We start from the raw sequence: 18,599 nt of genomic DNA on the forward strand, positions 1-18,599 counted from the left end.
ATATGGAAAATTTCTAAATGTTTACGATGAAAAGGAAAATAGCTTGTAAAGTTAGCTGGCCTTAATTTTTTATTTTTATTTTTTTTTTGACAATATGGCTTATAACCTTAGTATCTGTTCTATGAAACTCTCGGGGTGAGCCAGGGTCGAACCCAGGACCTCAGAGGATAAGCTCTTAACCACTGAGCTATCCAACCGTACTCAACTGACCTTAATTTTTACTTACCCATAAAGTATAAGAACACATATTTGAGTAAAATGGATTTTTTTTTTATCTCAAATTCGGTGGCACCATTTTTAGATAATAGAGTTGAAAAACAATTAATTGAAGTTGTAAAATATGCAATTATGTATGTTCTACTTAATTTGTTAGATTTTTTTAGTATTTTCGTATTTTCGTTTTTTTTAAAGCTTTCTGTCTATTTAACAGAACAAAAAATCCAAAAACATTATTACAATCTTCATAATTTTTTGTTGTTAACACCCACACTAAATAATGACTTGAGATTTAACAGAAGACACCCGCACTAAATAATGAATTGGGATTTAACATCATATCTTGGGGTTGTCTGTTTTATTAAATAGATCAGGTTTTATTAAATAGATCAGAGACGGTAAGAAAAATGAAAATACACAAATACAGTACCCCTTAACAATCTAATGAACTTAACTAGTAAAGTTTTCATATTTCAAGTAATTATTTTTAAACTCTATACAAAGTGCATTTTACTTTTTATATTAATCTCTGCAAAAATAGTCATACATATTGTTAAGCCCAAAATCATCATAACATTGAGGCCCAAATTTAAATAAGGACCCGCAAGATGGGCCTATCGTGTCCATTTGATAGAAGTTACAAACCATAAGATCTCATGATTATAACAGGCCACGTTCAAGACCTTATGATTATTCTACGCCAAATCTCATGATCTCATGATCATATTAGACCACTCTGCACAATTGAGGCCACTAACCCCAAAAAGATGATACAACCCTCTCTAAGTGATGGGTCGTTGCTAGCAAAGGTAGAGTCATGTGTTATCATGTGTTTATACGCTAAGTTATTTGTGGGATTTCTCCCTCTATCTTGGGTCCTCCCACTCCTTAAGAGGATGAACAAGACATGAAGGCTCATAGTCAGTCCCGACTCAGGCCGCATGAGTGCATCTTTCTAGGTCTCTACCTCCTGTTATTGGATTACTATCCGCTATCCGACCCGCTCCATATTAGTCTTCTTAGTCATCTGGGCTTGGGTCATGAGAGTTACGAGTTTCTTGATGGTGACTTATCCGGTCCAATGGACCGGAGAAAACCTTACTCGTCTAGATTATTTGTTTTCAAAAAATTACACGGTAGCTTGAACCCCTATGAATAGTGTATATAGGCCTCTTGTATAATTTACACGATTCTTGCTTGGAAAACTCGAGAACACTTTTTACTATTTTCTCAAGGATCAATTACAAAATCAGTTATACTTTTCATGACTTTATGTCCCGTGTTTTTCATGATATCGTTCTACATTAAAACAAGTTCCCATATTTTTTATTAACCACTTTCTCCTGTTTACACATATAAATCCTTCGGTGCTGAATATGTACCTCATGTCCTTGTTGGAGTTTAGGCAGGTCCTTTATTACAATACATGAGTATATCATGCTATTTAATTAACTAATTAATCATTTTTAATTTAGGGGGAGTATTCAATTGAATTTTTTTTTCATTCAATTGAAAAAAAAAATCATTCATGAAATTCGAGGGTATTCAACTCGGATTTTTAAAAATGCAACAGAATCTTGGGATATTCAATTGGGTTTATAAATTATGTTACAAAATCCGATGGTATTCAATGAGGATTTCAAATCATGTTTTAAAATCTGATGATATTCAATTGAGATTGTCTTAAATTCTGATGATATTCAAATACCGATGAACTTTTTCGGACTTCATAAAATGATTGATTTTGTGGGATTGTTTAGTGTATTTTAAGTTTTTTGAAGTGCCACCAAAATTCATGAGATTTTGAAGTATTGTGTTTAAATCCTAAAGAATCTATATCAACTCTGTGAAATTTTATCAAGAATTCGCACAAAATCGAAATCGGATATAATCAATTAAAATTCATACACTAAAAACAATCCATTAAAATCCCATTTAAATCTTAAACAATGAAAGACCATAACCAAATTTTAGACTAAACATATGTTATATTTGAGTACTATGGGTCGTTTTGTTCCGAAAATTTAGTATAGGATTGGAATGAGAAACCGGGTTAAGTTGATATAGATTTGAGGTATCAATTCTGATATCATGTATTTGGTTGAGTGCTAGAGTTAATACACTTAATTTTTATAATAAAAAAATTGGTTATTTAATTTAATTTATTCAAAATGTTAATAAAATTATTACTATATATTTTTACATCATTGATTTTTGTATTAGATATTTATACAATTGCTTATACATGGACATAAATATCAAGAATAAAGTTTATTCACATACCCATCTCTAATACCCACATCCCTATAGGTTTCCAAAGCCCGTATTTGTGGAGGTTTGAGGTATGGGTTTTAAAATTTTATTTTTTTTCAACTGAACACCAGATTTAGATTTGGAATGGATGAAATCCATACCTGATTCTAAAAACGTCTTGAACCAAACTTACTTAAAAATTTTGAAATGCAGGACAGCTCAGCTGCTACAACTCCCATGACAATAGCAAAAAAGTTAGATAAAGATATTGGGTCATCAGTAGATATTACTATCTACAAAGATATGACTAACTCTCTTCTTTATTTGATTTCTAGTAGACCTTATATCATGTTTCCTACCTGTCTGTGTGCAAGGTTCCTAGTTGATCACGAGGAACCAAATCCGGTAGTTCTGAAGAGAAATTTCAAATATGTTACGGTACAATAAATTTGGGTCTGTGGTATCCCTGATAATCAAATTTTAAGCTAATGGGCAATTCAGATGCAGATTTTGCATGATGCAAAGTAGACAGGCAGTTGCCAATTTCTTGGTGGTAGATTATTTAATAGTTTATCAAGAAATAAAAGTCAATTTTCACTTTCACGGCAGAGGCTGAGTATATTGCTATTATTTATTCTTTAATTTTTATTTAGCACTTAACTTAATCATCTTATTTGTTTACTTACCGCAATTCACTTTTTATTTCTCTCTCTTGTTACTTGATTGACATTCTGGTAACACTTTAGTTCCCCGCAAGAAAAATAACCAGATAAACCTAGTGTACGTATTTCTATACTTTCTACACTTCATAGTTGTTATTACTTTAAGTGCATAAATATCATATGGTTGGATTTGCATATTAAGATTGGTTAATTATTTGTTTATGCTAAAATTAAAAATTGAAAAACTCTCACTCCGAATGAAATAGAAATTATCTAGTCTCAGAAAACTATATTAAGAGAAGTGTTATATTAAAATAAGCTGTTAGTTACAGATCTTAAATTAAACAAGAATATTTAAATTCTCTTACTTCGAAAGTAGACATATTTTCAAATGCGAAGTAATAATTTCAATCTCATGTCATAGAGCTAAAAAAGACCTAATATTATGCTCTATTTCTTTCTTTGTTTTTTTTTTATCTCCGCACTTACTACGATACTCTTGATACAAGTTTTAAAAGGGAATTTTTTTTATTACACTTTATTAAACTTTAGATTGGTGATTAAGCTATTTAATCCCTTTTAGCTTAAGTAAATCATATATCAGGATAAAATATCATTAATACAAAATTATGATTGCATGAACATTCAGAGCTAAAAGTGTTAGATTTATTATATCAGCAAATATGTCAATGAATATACCAATTGATATATTATTTTGGCTTGACAAATATGATTATATTAGATCATTTTCAGTTATATAAAATCCTTAGATAAAAATAATTACACATTATAAACAAAAAAATATAGAGATTATGTGAAACAGATCATCTCTAATGGTATATTTGATGTGCTCAAATCAGGCAGTTCTGAATATTTTTTTTGTCTATTAATATAGCCAAACACCTGAAATGACTTTATTTGTCGAAACTCTATACACCTATAATTTTTTTAAAGAAGATTCTATGTCATTTATTATCATATTGAAATCATATATTTTTTTTATAACAACCTAATATATTAATAACATACTATTTTTAAAATATAACCGATCAATATAACCAATATCATCGAAACACAACATCTTACTTTAATATAATATTTTATAAATTTAATTTAACTAACCAATTTAACCAACCTAGTTGGAGATATTTTAGCGAACCTAGTTGGAGATACTCTTGCGCAAACACATGGAGACATGTGCAATTGTAAATGCTGTAAGAGGCCGTTTGTAAACATGCATTTCATTTCAAATGATAAGATTTGAGTTGTCATTTGAAATTCTCAGATTTATACTAATATTTGAATGTCTGGATTTCAAATAAAATCCAAATCTAAATTCTAAAACATGTTGTTTGATCAAATCCAGAATTTCAAATGAAATCCAGATTTTCAAACATGCCTTTATGTTCAGTTTGTTTGCAAGAACGGAATTTGTTTTTTTCATTTACAACTTCTATTTACTTCTGGAAAATAATTTTTAAAAATTAAAAATACTAAACAATTAGAAATGTTGGAAAATTCTGTAAATATATTCTATGATATATGTTATTTTGTTGCAAGAATATATTATTTAATTTTAGATAAGACATAAAGATGTAGTATGAGTTAAGATTTTAACTTATGAATAAATATCAAATTTGAAAATTTGTCGTTTAGGGCGTGTTTAAAAGGGTGTTGGACCATAATGTCGCATTTGGAGTGAAAATGCCATCAATGTCAAGATCGCTCAAAATGGCACTTCATGTCACCTCAAAACACAACTTCGGTTTGCATTTAGGTCAGAACACTACTTCGGTTGTCGTTTTTACTCATAACGCAACTTGAAGTTGTGTTTTACGGTCTAAATTGTGACGCCCCCGGCTCGGGATGACCTCAGCAACCCGACCCGGGGGTGCCATTCTACTGAACAAACCGAAATATGTCTTCATAATCTCAAACTTAATATAACTTAAAGGCATAATTAACCTTACATCAGAGTCTTACATCACTCTTCTAGAAGTTCACAAATATTTCTTTCGATTACATAATACTTCTACTTGCAAATCCAACCAAGTCTAGCACTTCGGTTCATCACACTTTTACCCTTGCATGAATATCCTTCTCCAGAATTCTTCCCTGTAAGGTTAGTACATAAAAAGGGATGAGCTCATAAAGCTCAGTAAGCATATACGTACATTTCAACTGAGTTTTATTCACAAAACTTGGTGAACCAAATCAATATTTCATCAGAGTCATCAAAACATTTTCACACATCAAGATGAGTATAAGTATGAGTATTCAAGCACGATAAGTTCATCAATTCATCAAGTTGGGATCCCGGCCAGCTAAACAATTGGTTTAGCTTTACTTCCAATAAGGAAGCATCATCATCAGTTCATCAAGTATCAATGCAAGAATACTCATTTCTCATCAGAAAATCATCAACAAATTTTTCACCGAAACATCACAAAATATCAACAGTGAAGGGTACAGTATATACTTACAGTGCACCACGTTCCAATTTATGTTGACTAATCAAGCTCGCCTTCCAGATAATCAATCTTCTATGTCACAAAATAATAAATTTAGAATCTTATCTTAAAATAACGATCTCGTAAATTCTACTTATAATTCCTCGTTTAATATTACTGAGATCATTTCCCATTTATTCTTCTCTTATTATTGATTTAAGTAAAATATTCCTACTAACTCATGTTACTATCCCAAAAGTCTCATTTTTTCTAAATTATTCCTTTTATTCAATTATTAACTAAATCCACCAATTGAACTTGCTATTTACTATCTCAACCAAAATATAAATTTATTTAATATCTCTCGAACCCAAAATTAGGCTTCACCATTATATCCGAAATATTATTTACTTAAACTTTCATGTTTTACATTTTTACTGATTCCATCATTTAACCCCTCAAATTAATTAAACACTAATTTTCAATATTCTAACCAATCAGAGGATGCCACGTCATCATCTTCTCCAACACACCCATCTACTTTCTCTCTCCACGAAGTCAACACTCATGGCCAAACTTTGACCAAGCATTACTCTCTCATTTTTCATCCAAATCATGTGATTCAAGAGTCCATTCCATCTATTTTTTCACAAGGAATTTAAATATGAATTTTATTTTACAATCCGACATCAAATAAATACCCAGCAGATTGTTTATCAGAACTATTTATACTTAATTACTAAACTGCCCCTACACTCATCTCCCTCATCTCTCTTTTTTTTTCTTTCTGCCCAGCAAACACCATCGTCGGCCGGAGGAGTCTCCGGCGCACCTCCGTCAACTCTTCCTCTCCTCTCCAACCTCTCTCTCATTTTCCGACACCCACACTCGACATATACACAATCACACACCCACACACCACTCTTCTCCACCCTCCCCTCGCCGTTCTTCTCTCCTGCCGCCGTGGCTCCGTCGGCGACGCCGATGTGAGCTCCGGCCGGACTCCCCCCATCGCACCTCTCAGCCACTCTGCATCCCCAATCAAGCAAGCCCCCATTCTTAATTAACCAACAGCCATCAATTGAACAAAAAGCCCCAAAATTCTTTATTATGAACCCTAACCCAGCTTTTCATTTTATTAAAAAGAAATTGGTTCTGCTCAATAAGTGCGTATGTTGATATGTACACCATTAGTAAAATATTAATGAAAAGAAAAGAGTGTCCTACCATAAGTATAGTCTAGACTATTTAAATGAATTTAAATGAATATTGTGTGTTTAAGGGAGAGAGTGATTACCTTATTTGATGAAACAGAAACTTAATGCTTCTTTCCAAAATTACGGACTAGCCTCTGTTTTCCACAATTCCCTCACTCACTTTGCAAAAAGAAGACACCGCTTGTCTCTTGTTCTTCTGCGTTTTATACTACAATTTAATTGTAATTATCTCTCTAATTAATCCATAAATTATTCCTAATTATCCTCTTGCTTAGGCCCCAAGTCAAATTACTTAGGCACCAAGTAATTTGCTTGCGGGTAAAGCAACGAGACTGAAAAAAATACTTAACCCCTCGACTTATTTATTCTTGTATCGGTTCTAATTAGCGTGAATATAAAATAATTAAATATTGTACAAAATAATTAGATAAATATATTATTAACTATTTTAATATTTTCTGGCTAATCCTCAAATTTATAAAATAATAAAGATAAAATAATCATCTCGGCTAAAACGTAATATTTATTCACGAGTCGGTAAATAAATAATCACGTCTACTATAATTCTCGTATAGACGCAGCTCCCTCGTTAATATACATATTTAAATTAACGACCGGCCCACACAATATAACCCACATGTTTCTAGCATTCTCGAAACTGTAATATTCTAATTAATACCTCTCGCATTATAATCTAAATCCGTGACTAATAAAATAGTCTTTCTACACAATAAATAATTAAATTAAATAAATGCATTTTTAGGAAATTGAAAATTTCACGGTTGTTACATTCTTCCCTCCTTAAAGGATTCCGTCCTCGGAATCCCGATTGGTGCTGAACAACTCTGGGTAGCTTTTCTTATTACGTCTTCTAATTCCCACGTAACTTCTTTCTATTAACTCTGGTTGCACTAACATCTCATAAATCCTTCCCTCCTTATGCTCTGAATTCTTAATCTTGAAACTTAACTTTTCAATTGTCTTAATCAACTCCTTTGATAAAGACATGTCATTAACTCTTCATTTTCAACTTAATTCATCAGCAACTACATTTGCTTTCCCTGAGTGACAGTTAATCATATAGTCCTAGCCCTTTATCAAGTCCAACCATCTCATTTGTCTCATATTTAACTTTTTCTGAGTAACCAGGTATTTTAACTATTATAATCTGTAAATATCTCACAGTTTCCACCATACAAGTGATGTTGCCAATCTTTAAAGCAAATACTAAAGCAACTAATTTCGAGGTTATGGGTACGATATCTCAATTTGTAGTCCCTAAGTTACCTAGAAACATATACTATTACTTTTCCATGTTACGTAGGAATACATCATATTCATAAGATCCATAATTGCTACAGGTGCATTAGTAAATCCGAAAAACATCTCCTAAGAATTCATCATGTTCATGTCGGGTCCTAAAGGCCGTCTTAGGTACATTTTTAGGTCTCATCCTTGATTGATGGTATTCAGATCTCAAGTCTAGCTTAGAAAAGTAAGATGCTTCCTTTAATTAGTCAACAAATCATCAAAAATGGTCATCTTATTTATCCCCCAATAATCGATGTGGCATCATTCAAATCCAGGGTCTGGATCTTACGTCATCATACAATATCTTCTTAAAACAAATTGTAATTTTGAAAAGGACAAAATCAAAGGATTTGAAATCTGAGCATTTTCAAAGGAACTCAAAGGAAATAAAAATTTGAAGAACTTTATTGGATGTATAGGAGTCTTTCACAGTGGCAATCACCGATCACTGATTTTTCAAAATAGCTTTCATTTGAAATAAAAAGATGACTGGGAGACCAACATGATCAAATGAACTAAGTGTTGCGTGTCCAATTTAAGACACTACTAAAGGTTGTTAACCTTCTTGTAATCACAACACACACAAGTGATGGCGTCCCATCCAACTCCTATCACACAGACAGGTATACCTTGTGTCCCCTATAATTAGGGTTGTTCATCCCAATCGGATTAAAGAAATATCAAGAAAACAAGATTTATCTCAAAGATTTGTTTTTGAACGGTTATCTCATAACTTGGACAAACTTGATTTACCGTAATTATTTCCTGGTCAACTAATTCTATACTCATTCGCTTCTGCTAAGGGTATTGACTTTTCTTTACTATTTGAGGCACATATCTTATACTCGAGCAACGGGGTCTCTTTTCTAACACATTCGCGGTCTATGAAGATCTAAACCTTTGATTTATTTGTATATCACTTATTCTCTGCTCGCGACATCTCTTACTTCTGAGAAGGTTTCTTCATATTATGATCCTAAGGTTTCTTTCCAACATTTTGATTATTTTGCGGGGGTTTCCGCTTCCTATCGACTTTCTCTTTGTTAAAACAACTCACAACTTAACTCAACGATACCAGCTTTGTGCACTAACATCGCACAAATAGTAATCTAAAGGATAGCAACCCTATTCTAAATCCAGAGCTTTTAGCCTGGCTGAAAACGTCTAACTTCCTTTTCATCCGTATTTACTTAATGCGGAATCAATCTCGAAAGTTCGATACACTTAGCTTCTTACTCAGCTATTGGCATAATCTCTTGCTTCAGCTCTAGAAATTTGAGCTCTATTTGATTCTCTATGTGTTTAGGAAAATACTTTTCTAGTAATAATTTTGTAAATCTAGTCCATGATATCACACTAGACTCTTCTGCTATTTGCTTAGCTTCCCACCAATAATTAGTTTCTCCATTAAGCATATAAGCATCTAAGAAAGTTTTCTTATCCTCCTCCACACCAACTACTTCAAAAATATTCTTTATTTCTCTTAGCCATAGCTTGGCCTCAACACGATCTACAGTCTCTTAACTCTGAGGTTTCCAACCATAGTAAGTACTAAACACATAGTATATTCCGCACATTCACAACTAAGATCCATATATCCCCCAGACCTCTTAACTTAAAATCACATCAGTCTAAAGTCTTAACCTTATTTTTGCCGATTCTCGAACCTATAGCTCTGATACCACCTGTGACGCCCCCGGCCCGGGATGACCTCAGCAACCCGACCCGGGGGTGCCATTCTACTGAACAAACCGAAATATGTCTTCATAATCTCAAACTTAATATAACTTAAAGGCATAATTAACCTTACATCAGAGTCTTACATCACTCTTCTAGAAGTTCACAAATATTTCTTTCGATTACATAATACTTCTACTTGCAAATCCAACCAAGTCTAGCACTTCGGTTCATCACACTTTTACCCTTGCATGAATATCCTTCTCCAGAATTCTTCCCTGTAAGGTTAGTACATAAAAAGGGATGAGCTCATAAAGCTCAGTAAGCATATACGTACATTTCAACTGAGTTTTATTCACAAAACTTGGTGAACCAAATCAATATTTCATCAGAGTCATCAAAACATTTTCACACATCAAGATGAGTATAAGTATGAGTATTCAAGCACGATAAGTTCATCAATTCATCAAGTTGGGATCCCGGCCAGCTAAACAATTGGTTTAGCTTTACTTCCAATAAGGAAGCATCATCATCAGTTCATCAAGTATCAATGCAAGAATACTCATTTCTCATCAGAAAATTGGTTCTGCTCAATAAGTGCGTATGTTGATATGTACACCATTAGTAAAATATTAATGAAAAGAAAAGAGTGTCCTACCATAAGTATAGTCTAGACTATTTAAATGAATTTAAATGAATATTGTGTGTTTAAGGGAGAGAGTGATTACCTTATTTGATGAAACAGAAACTTAATGCTTCTTTCCAAAATTACGGACTAGCCTCTGTTTTCCACAATTCCCTCACTCACTTTGCAAAAAGAAGACACCGCTTGTCTCTTGTTCTTCTGCGTTTTATACTACAATTTAATTGTAATTATCTTTCTAATTAATCCATAAATTATTCCTAATTATCCTCTTGCTTAGGCCCCGAGTCAAATTACTTAGGCACCAAGTAATTTGCTTGCGGGTAAAGCAACGAGACTGAAAAAAATACTTAACCCCTCGACTTATTTATTCTTGTATCGGTTCTAATTAGCGTGAATATAAAATAATTAAATATTGTACAAAATAATTAGATAAATATATTATTAACTATTTTAATATTTTCTGGCTAATCCTCAAATTTATAAAATAATAAAGATAAAATAATCATCTCGGCTAAAACGTAATATTTATTCACGAGTCAGTAAATAAATAATCACGTCTACTATAATTCTCGTATAGACGCAGCTCCCTCGTTAATATACATATTTAAATTAACGACCGGCCCACACAATATAACCCACATGTTTCTAGCATTCTCGAAACTGTAATATTTTAATTAATACCTCTCGCATTATAATCTAAATCCGTGACTAATAAAATAGTCTTTCTACACAATAAATAATTAAATTAAATAAATGCATTTTTAGGAAATTGAAAATTTCACGGTTGTTACATAAATGTTACTTATAGTTGCGTTTGGAATATTGTTTTTTTTTAGTTTTTTTAAAATCAATTTAATTTCAAGTATAAATAAATCATTCTCAAACCCAAATATGAACCCTAAATATTAAAAACTATTAATATATGTTTTTAGATTAATTTTTAAATTTGGTTCATCGGCTTTAGGGCCTCACGGCCCCAAAGTCTCGAATTAATTAGGGTTTAGGCTCGAGGGTTTAGGGCCTAAAGGCCCTAAACTCTCAATCCTAAACCGTAAACATCGGCCAATTTAATTTCAAGTATAAATAAATCTTTCAAAAACTCAAATATGCACACTAAAATATTAAAAACTATTAATGTATGTTTTTAGATTAATTTTTTAATTTGGTTTCTCAGCTTTAGGGTCCCACGGCCCTAAAATCTCAAATTAATTACGGTTTAGACCATCCACAATGCATGGACATATTGTGCCTCGGGGTACGTAAAGAGTAACTGGGCACCTCACATGTACACTTTTAGCATTGGACAGAAATTTAGAAAACCGGTCATGGGCAACATGGTGGCCTTAGACAACTCTATGAAACCTGCAATATTTATATTATTTTAATACAAAAAGTGAAAGATGCTGCAACTACTTTATAAAGATACAGAAACAATTGAAATGAGTAGTTAAAATGATAAAGTAACGTTAATATGTTAACGGTTACATTTTTTTTCTATAAATACATAATATTCACATCTTATTATTCACACTCTTACTTATTAAAAAATTAAAATTTCTCTTAAAATTAACATGAATCCAAATAATCACCCTCCTCCAAATTCTACAAATCCGAACACTCAATTTCCATATCCATATCCAAATTCTTATTTCCCAAATCCATAAAATTTTTATTCTCTAACCCCAAATTCTCAATACTCATTTCCACATTCTAAAAATTCTCAATATCCATTTTCATATCCTCAAAATTCTCCATATCAGTATCCATTTCCTACATTTTCAAATTCACAATTTGAAACTCAATAATCACCTACTAATTTCAAAAATTCTCCACGCTCACAAGTGCCCGCCTTTAATAACAGAAATTTTATTGATCTAAATGATGATTTTGAGGAAACTGAAGAAGTACGAGAAATTACTGGACTGTGGAAGTGGGCTGAAGATAAGCTTTTAATAAATGCATGGTTGTATGTGTCAATTGATCCCCTGGTGGGTACTGATCAAAGAGCCGACGCATTTTGGGACCGAATTCAACAATATTGCGAGGAAGATAATCCCGGTGTCATCAAGAGAGGAGCTGCAGCTATGAGAAAAAGGTGGCAACGCATAAATGAAGGTGCCCGGAAATTTAGATTATGTTATGAAGACGCTTATAAGAAAATGTAGAACGTGATCTACTATAGATGGGCGAGGCTCGTGGATTTCCTGGTATGGTGGGCAGCATTGACTGCATGCACTGGCAGTGGAAAAATTGTCCTTAAGCGTGGAAGGGAATGTTCATGTGGGGGTCACAAAGGAGTTGCAACAATTTTACTGGAAGCGGTTGCTTCATCTGATCTATGGATATAACATGCATTTTTTGGAGTTGCTGAATCAAATAATGACATAAATGTATTAGACAGATCACCAGTATTTGATGAAGTGTTACAACGTCGTGCTCCAGAGGTAAATTATCCTATCAATGAGAACAATTATTAGATGGGCTACTACTTGATAGATGGAATATATCATGAATGGGCAACATTTGTGAAAACAATATCACGTCCACAAGGAGAGAAAAGAATAACATGATTGTTGAAGACGAGAGGGACACGTACGCCACTCAATTTGGTCCCTTACCAACTTATGATGATGCAACAAATGACTTAATGCAACCAAATTTAGGTGAGAACCTTTTATCCCGTATAAAACGTATATTCAAAATATCGTACAGATGTGTGATAAAACGAACACATCGTCAGCTCCAAAATGACTTGATTGAGCATATCTCGCAGTTTCATAACAATCGTTAATTTTTATATTGTAATTTTTAAATTTAATGCTTTCTTGTATGATGTTTATGTAACATTTTATTATTTAAGTTTTTAATAATATGATGCATTTTAATTACATGATATGTTTTCATTTTAATAAAAATTTTAAAAAAATAAACACAAAATATGATAATTAGATTTTTACCATTGAGTTAAGTTAAACATTTTAACGAAATATAGCATACATAACTTAACTACAAATATGAAACAATAAAAATAACTAAAATGGGTCCTACAAATTAAAGCAAATGGGCTGGAACATTGCAGGAGTTTGGACGCTTTTATACGGTGGACGGTTTGTGATGAGGTGGTATAAAAATGGGGCCCATTCAAGGAAAACATGTCCACAACATTGTGGATGGTCTTTGAGCAGCCACAACGCTTGTGGCCATTTACCACACCTCCGTGACCCGACTGCTTGACACATGTACACAGCTGGGCGTTGAACTTTTTTTGGCTAAAGTTGGTCCAATTTGTATAGCCCATGTACCAACTTTACAGGTCCTATTACGTTCTTATTTTATTATATTTATAATAACATGATTGTTTATAATATAAAAATATGCACGTAGTTAATCATATTATTAAAAACCAATTTCAAGGAAAATATTATATTAAATAAATGACACAAGAAAGCGTTGAATTTAAAACATTACAATTAAAAAAAATTAACGATTAACATGAAATTGCGAGATATGCTCAACCAAGTCATTTTGTAGCTGACGATGTGTCTGTTTATCACGCATCTGTATAGTGTTTTGAATATACGTTTCATAACTCCTGTTTTGATGACGACGGGATTGTCGTCTTCACAATATTGCTTAATTCTGTCTAAAAAGGCTTCGGCTTTTTGATCAGTACCGATAAGTGGATCAATTGACACGTTCAACCATGCACTTATCAAGAGCTTATCTTCAACCCACGTCCAGTGACCAGTATTTTCACGTACATCTTCGGTTTCCTCATAATCATCAATTTACAAAATTTGTGTTACCAAAGGCCGACACTTGCGAATCTAGAGAATTTTAGATATTGACGGGTGATTGTTGGGTTTCAAATTGTGAATTTGAAAAGTGAGGAAATGAGAATGGATAAGGAGAATTTTGAGGATATGGAAACGGAATTTGAGAAGCTTGAGAATGTGGAAATGGGTTTTGAGAATTTGGGATTTGAGAATTAAAATTAAAATTTTGAGGTCTGGAAAATAAAATTTTGGATATGGATATGGAAAATGAGGGTTTGGATTTTGAGAATTTGGAGGATGAGGGTTATTTGGATTCATTTTTTTGAGAGAGAAAAATTAAAACTTTTATGAAGTAGAAAATATGTATAATAGGATGATTATATATAGGAGTAAAAAAGTAACCGTTACAAATATATATGTTACCTGTTTTCTAACGTTCATATGCTAAAGTCGATGAAGCATTAATACAGTGCCTGTCAGGAAAGTAATAATATAAAAACAAAACTTGCGTGAATGGTCGTAGCCACTTTACTGGCCGTGTCCACTTTTTCAATTTTTGTCCAACGCGTAGATTTAGAAATGGGTTGGCGAATTTAGTTTTCACGTGGTTACATGCACCCAAATGGGGGCAGCATTGAAGCTGCTCTTAAGGCCTCCTAAACCCTAACCGTTGCCAATTTAATTTCAAGTATAAATAAATCATTCTAAAAACCCAAAACATGAACCCTAATATGTTAATAACTGTTAATTTCAAGTATTTTTTATAAATCACGTGGTTACATGCACCCAAATGGGGGCAGCATTGGAGCTGCTCTTAAGGCCTCCTAAACCCTAACCGTTGCCAATTTAATTTCAAGTATATAAATAAATCATTCTAAAAACCCAAAACGTGAACCCTAAAATGTTAATAACTGTTAATTTCAAGTATTTTTTATAAATTAATACCTAAAACGTAATTTCGTGTTACGTTTCAAGACAGTAAAACACAATTTCGTGTTATGTTTATACTTATTAAAAAAATAAAAACACAAAACGTGACTGCGTGTTGCGTTTTATGAAAAATATTACACGCCACTTAAGTTGAGTTTGGAAGTGACGGACCTTTTTCCTGGACACTGACATTTGGGGAATTATGTATTGAAATTGTAATTCTAGGCCTTTTTTTCTGTCTAAAATATTTTAATCTTATTTATCTTTTTTTAAACATTTTGGTACTTGACAATTTGTATAGTGAATAAAAATAATTAGTAAGTTTATTTCTCATAATTAAAATTATGTGCTACTTTCAGTAATTTATTTATATTTTATTATGTGAATTAGAATCATAAATATGATAATTAATAAACTAATATTAAAGTGTAATTTAAAATATAATATTCACTTAAGAATAGAGTATGTTTTCTGAAAAAGGGTGAAAGGGGCTGAACCTAAACAAAAGAAAGAGAGAAGCCCTAATTATCAACAAATTGGAATCGAGTAGTGTAAATTGTCGTGGTAAAGGAGCGGAGCGCACATATCTGAAGAACAGAGTAGATTAGCTCATTCCTTCTGCTAAAACCCTAAAGCTCCGTCCAGGTAATTACCCCTCTTTTTTCAATTGATTTACACTGTATCTATTCCCATATACTTGTATTATTCTTTGTCTTGTAATTTAATTGCGATTCGTGGAGTTGCTTGAGATGTATCTATGTTTATGTTTACAGGTCCCCCATGATTCAGCTTCAATTACGAGTGTGCAGTAGTAGTAAAGTGGATTCAGTCGAATCACGCATAAGTCATAACTAAATAAGTAATTCAAAGTGGGATTGCATTTCCCATTCCTGTTATTAGGCCTCATTATTGCCTTGTGTGTATTACAATCGGCTACCCTACTTAGATTTAGAGGGTGGGATTGCATTTCCCATTCCTGTTATTCGGCCTCATTATTGCCTTGTGTGTATTAACAATCGGCTACCCTACTTAAATTTAGAGGGCGTTTGGATGGGAATGGGAATGGGGGTTAATGGGAATGAGAATAGTATGGAAACCCAAGAGGTGAGATGAGTATAATTTAACCACCTAAAAGGGTTAGGGTTCATATGTCATGCAACCAAATAACTAATCCAAACACTTATTTATGGGATTGAGGTTTCGATTCCTGTTAACTGGGCTAATTAACCACGAACTAAACACCTCCTTAGTCGTTCTCTGCTCTTACTTGCAATTAATTGTTTGCTGCGCATTATCTGTAAATTTATTCTGCCTTAAGACAGATGGTAGTTCAATGGATTTTACTGTATGGTCCTTTATTTCAACCTTAATTGTTTTTTTTTTTGTCTCTGAATTGCAGATTTTTCATTGATGTTATCATATCCTGTATTTTATGATCTTGGATCTTTTATATTACTATGCATCTGACCTGTCAGATTTAAGTTTGCTGCCTATGAAATTCAGAATTATAGCCAACATAAGCGAACTAGTATGTCCCTTGTTAAGATAGACAAGTAAGAATTTTTTTTCTACCATCTTAAATCACCCCTGTTTCTATGTCCTTGTAATACATATAGACTATGCAATTATATTATAATTTGAATTAAATGATTTTTATTTCTTTCTAGTATTTATGCAGTATACATATTGAAAGAGGCGTGTAGGTCTACATGCTCTCAGTCTATTTGATAAATGTAAATTGATAGTCATATACACATGTTGATTCTGACATCTGCACATTTTGCTTGAAATTACATAATATTTTCTTGTTTACATATAAACTGTGCGTTGGTGACCTTTATAAATTTTGATCCAGCTGTTTCCTCTTCATGTTTGATTTTTTGTGTTTCTCTTAATAATATATGATATCGGTAAAATCTTGAGACTTGTTGCAACTTACAAAGTTTGGTGTCTGCATATTAAGCTTTATAGTTTCGGGGCAACTTGTTGAACCTAGGTTGAAGTCATTGTTTTTATGCTATGGTCATAACACCTGTATATTGTATTCAATAGTAATATGATCTGATTTACCTTTTTTTTTTTTTTGCTGACATGTGATTTGATTATAATCATTTAGTTTTTTTTTTTCCAGTAAGCAAGAAGCCATGATGCAAGCATTGCACAGAGATGGTGAAAGTTCTTTGTCTCTGATGGGCCCCAGACCTATGGAATTATCTACTGCTCCACATGGTGGTTCTCATGCCTCCAGGTCAAATGGAAAGCAGCGAACATCAAACTTGGAGTCGCCAATTATGCTACTGACTGGTCATCAGAGTGCCGTATACACTATGAAATTTAATCCGACTGGAAATGTGATTGCCTCTGGGTCTCATGACAGAGAAATTTTTCTGTGGAATGTCCATGGTGAATGTAAGAACTTCATGGTACTCAAAGGTCACAAAAATGCAATTCTTGACCTGCAGTGGACTACTGATGGATCACAAATAATCTCAGCTAGTGCTGACAAGACACTGAGAGCATGGGATGTCGAAACAGGAAAGCAGATAAAAAGAATGGCTGAGCACTCCTTCTGTGTGAATTCATGTTGTCCTTCCCGTCGGGGTCCTCCCCTTGCTGTCAGCGGATCAGATGATGGCACTGCCAAACTCTGGGATCTGCGACAGCGGGGTGCCATCCAGACCTTTCCGGACAAATACCAAATAACAGCAGTCGGTTTCTCTGATGCTTCTGATAAGATCTACTCGGGTGGCATTGACAACAATGTTAAGGTGTGGGATCTCCGTAGGAATGAAGTTACCATGACACTTGAAGGCCATCAGGACACGATAACTGGTATGCAGTTGAGTCCAGATGGTTCTTATCTTCTCACCAATGGCATGGACAGCACTCTCCGCATCTGGGATATGCGCCCATACGCTCCTCAGAATCGCTGTGTGAAGGTAATGGATGGTCATCAGCATAACTTCGAGCAGAACTTGTTAAAGTGTGGCTGGTCACCTGATGGTAGCAAGGTCACTGCTGGCAGTGCTGACCGGATGGTGTATATATGGGACACGACTACTCGACGTATACTGTATAAGCTGCCTGGCCACACGGGATCTGTGAACGAATGTTGCTTCCATCCTAATGAACCTATTATTGGATCCTGTGGTAGTGATAAACAAATCTATCTTGGGGAGATCTGATCAACCCTGCCAGCCACCTGATACCTTCAATTTTAATTTCAGTTTAGCTACTACTATCATCAATGACTGACGCCCTGAAATATTACAATTCTAGAATGTGGAATGTGAACAAATGCTACAATTTATTTACTCTGCTATGATTGGGTTAATGTCAATCTCCGTCAAGGATGTAATGAGAAGAATTCGGTTTATTTATGTTACAGGACGATTTTTTATCGAGACTGCTGTCAGTGTAAGATTAATGAGTGTATACTGGATTCATAATTAGAAAAGTCT

The 18,599-nt window shown here is 33.4% G+C and overlaps 1 protein-coding gene and 1 long non-coding RNA gene across 3 annotated transcripts; one reads left to right on the forward strand and one right to left on the reverse strand.

Annotated features, from left to right (window-relative positions):
• Positions 1–5,023: 5,023 nt before the first annotated feature.
• LOC135150150 (uncharacterized) lies at positions 5,024–6,983 on the reverse strand. The gene is made up of 3 exons (XR_010288447.1): positions 6,879–6,983; positions 5,615–5,674; positions 5,024–5,246 (listed from the first exon to the last, which is right to left on the reverse strand). It is a non-coding gene; the product is annotated as an uncharacterized LOC135150150 (long non-coding RNA).
• Positions 6,984–15,597: 8,614 nt separating this feature from the next.
• On the forward strand, positions 15,598–18,542 carry LOC108205791 (uncharacterized). Of its 2 annotated transcripts, XM_017375863.2 has the most exons (3): positions 15,607–15,783; positions 15,912–15,997; positions 17,270–18,542. In XM_017375863.2, the coding sequence occupies exon 3, from the start codon at positions 17,283–17,285 to the stop codon at positions 18,321–18,323; it is 1,041 nt and encodes a 346-aa protein (XP_017231352.1). In that variant the 5' UTR covers positions 15,607–15,783; positions 15,912–15,997; positions 17,270–17,282; the 3' UTR covers positions 18,324–18,542. The 2 variants fall into 2 exon arrangements, with proteins under 2 accessions (XP_017231351.1, XP_017231352.1); XM_017375862.2 differs by lacking the exon at positions 15,912–15,997 and having other exon boundaries at positions 15,598–15,783.
• Positions 18,543–18,599: the final 57 nt, after the last annotated feature.

The sequence above is a fragment of the Daucus carota genome, chromosome 2 (assembly GCF_001625215.2).
Source record: "Daucus carota subsp. sativus chromosome 2, DH1 v3.0, whole genome shotgun sequence".
NCBI classification, from domain to species: Eukaryota; Viridiplantae; Streptophyta; class Magnoliopsida; order Apiales; family Apiaceae; genus Daucus; species Daucus carota.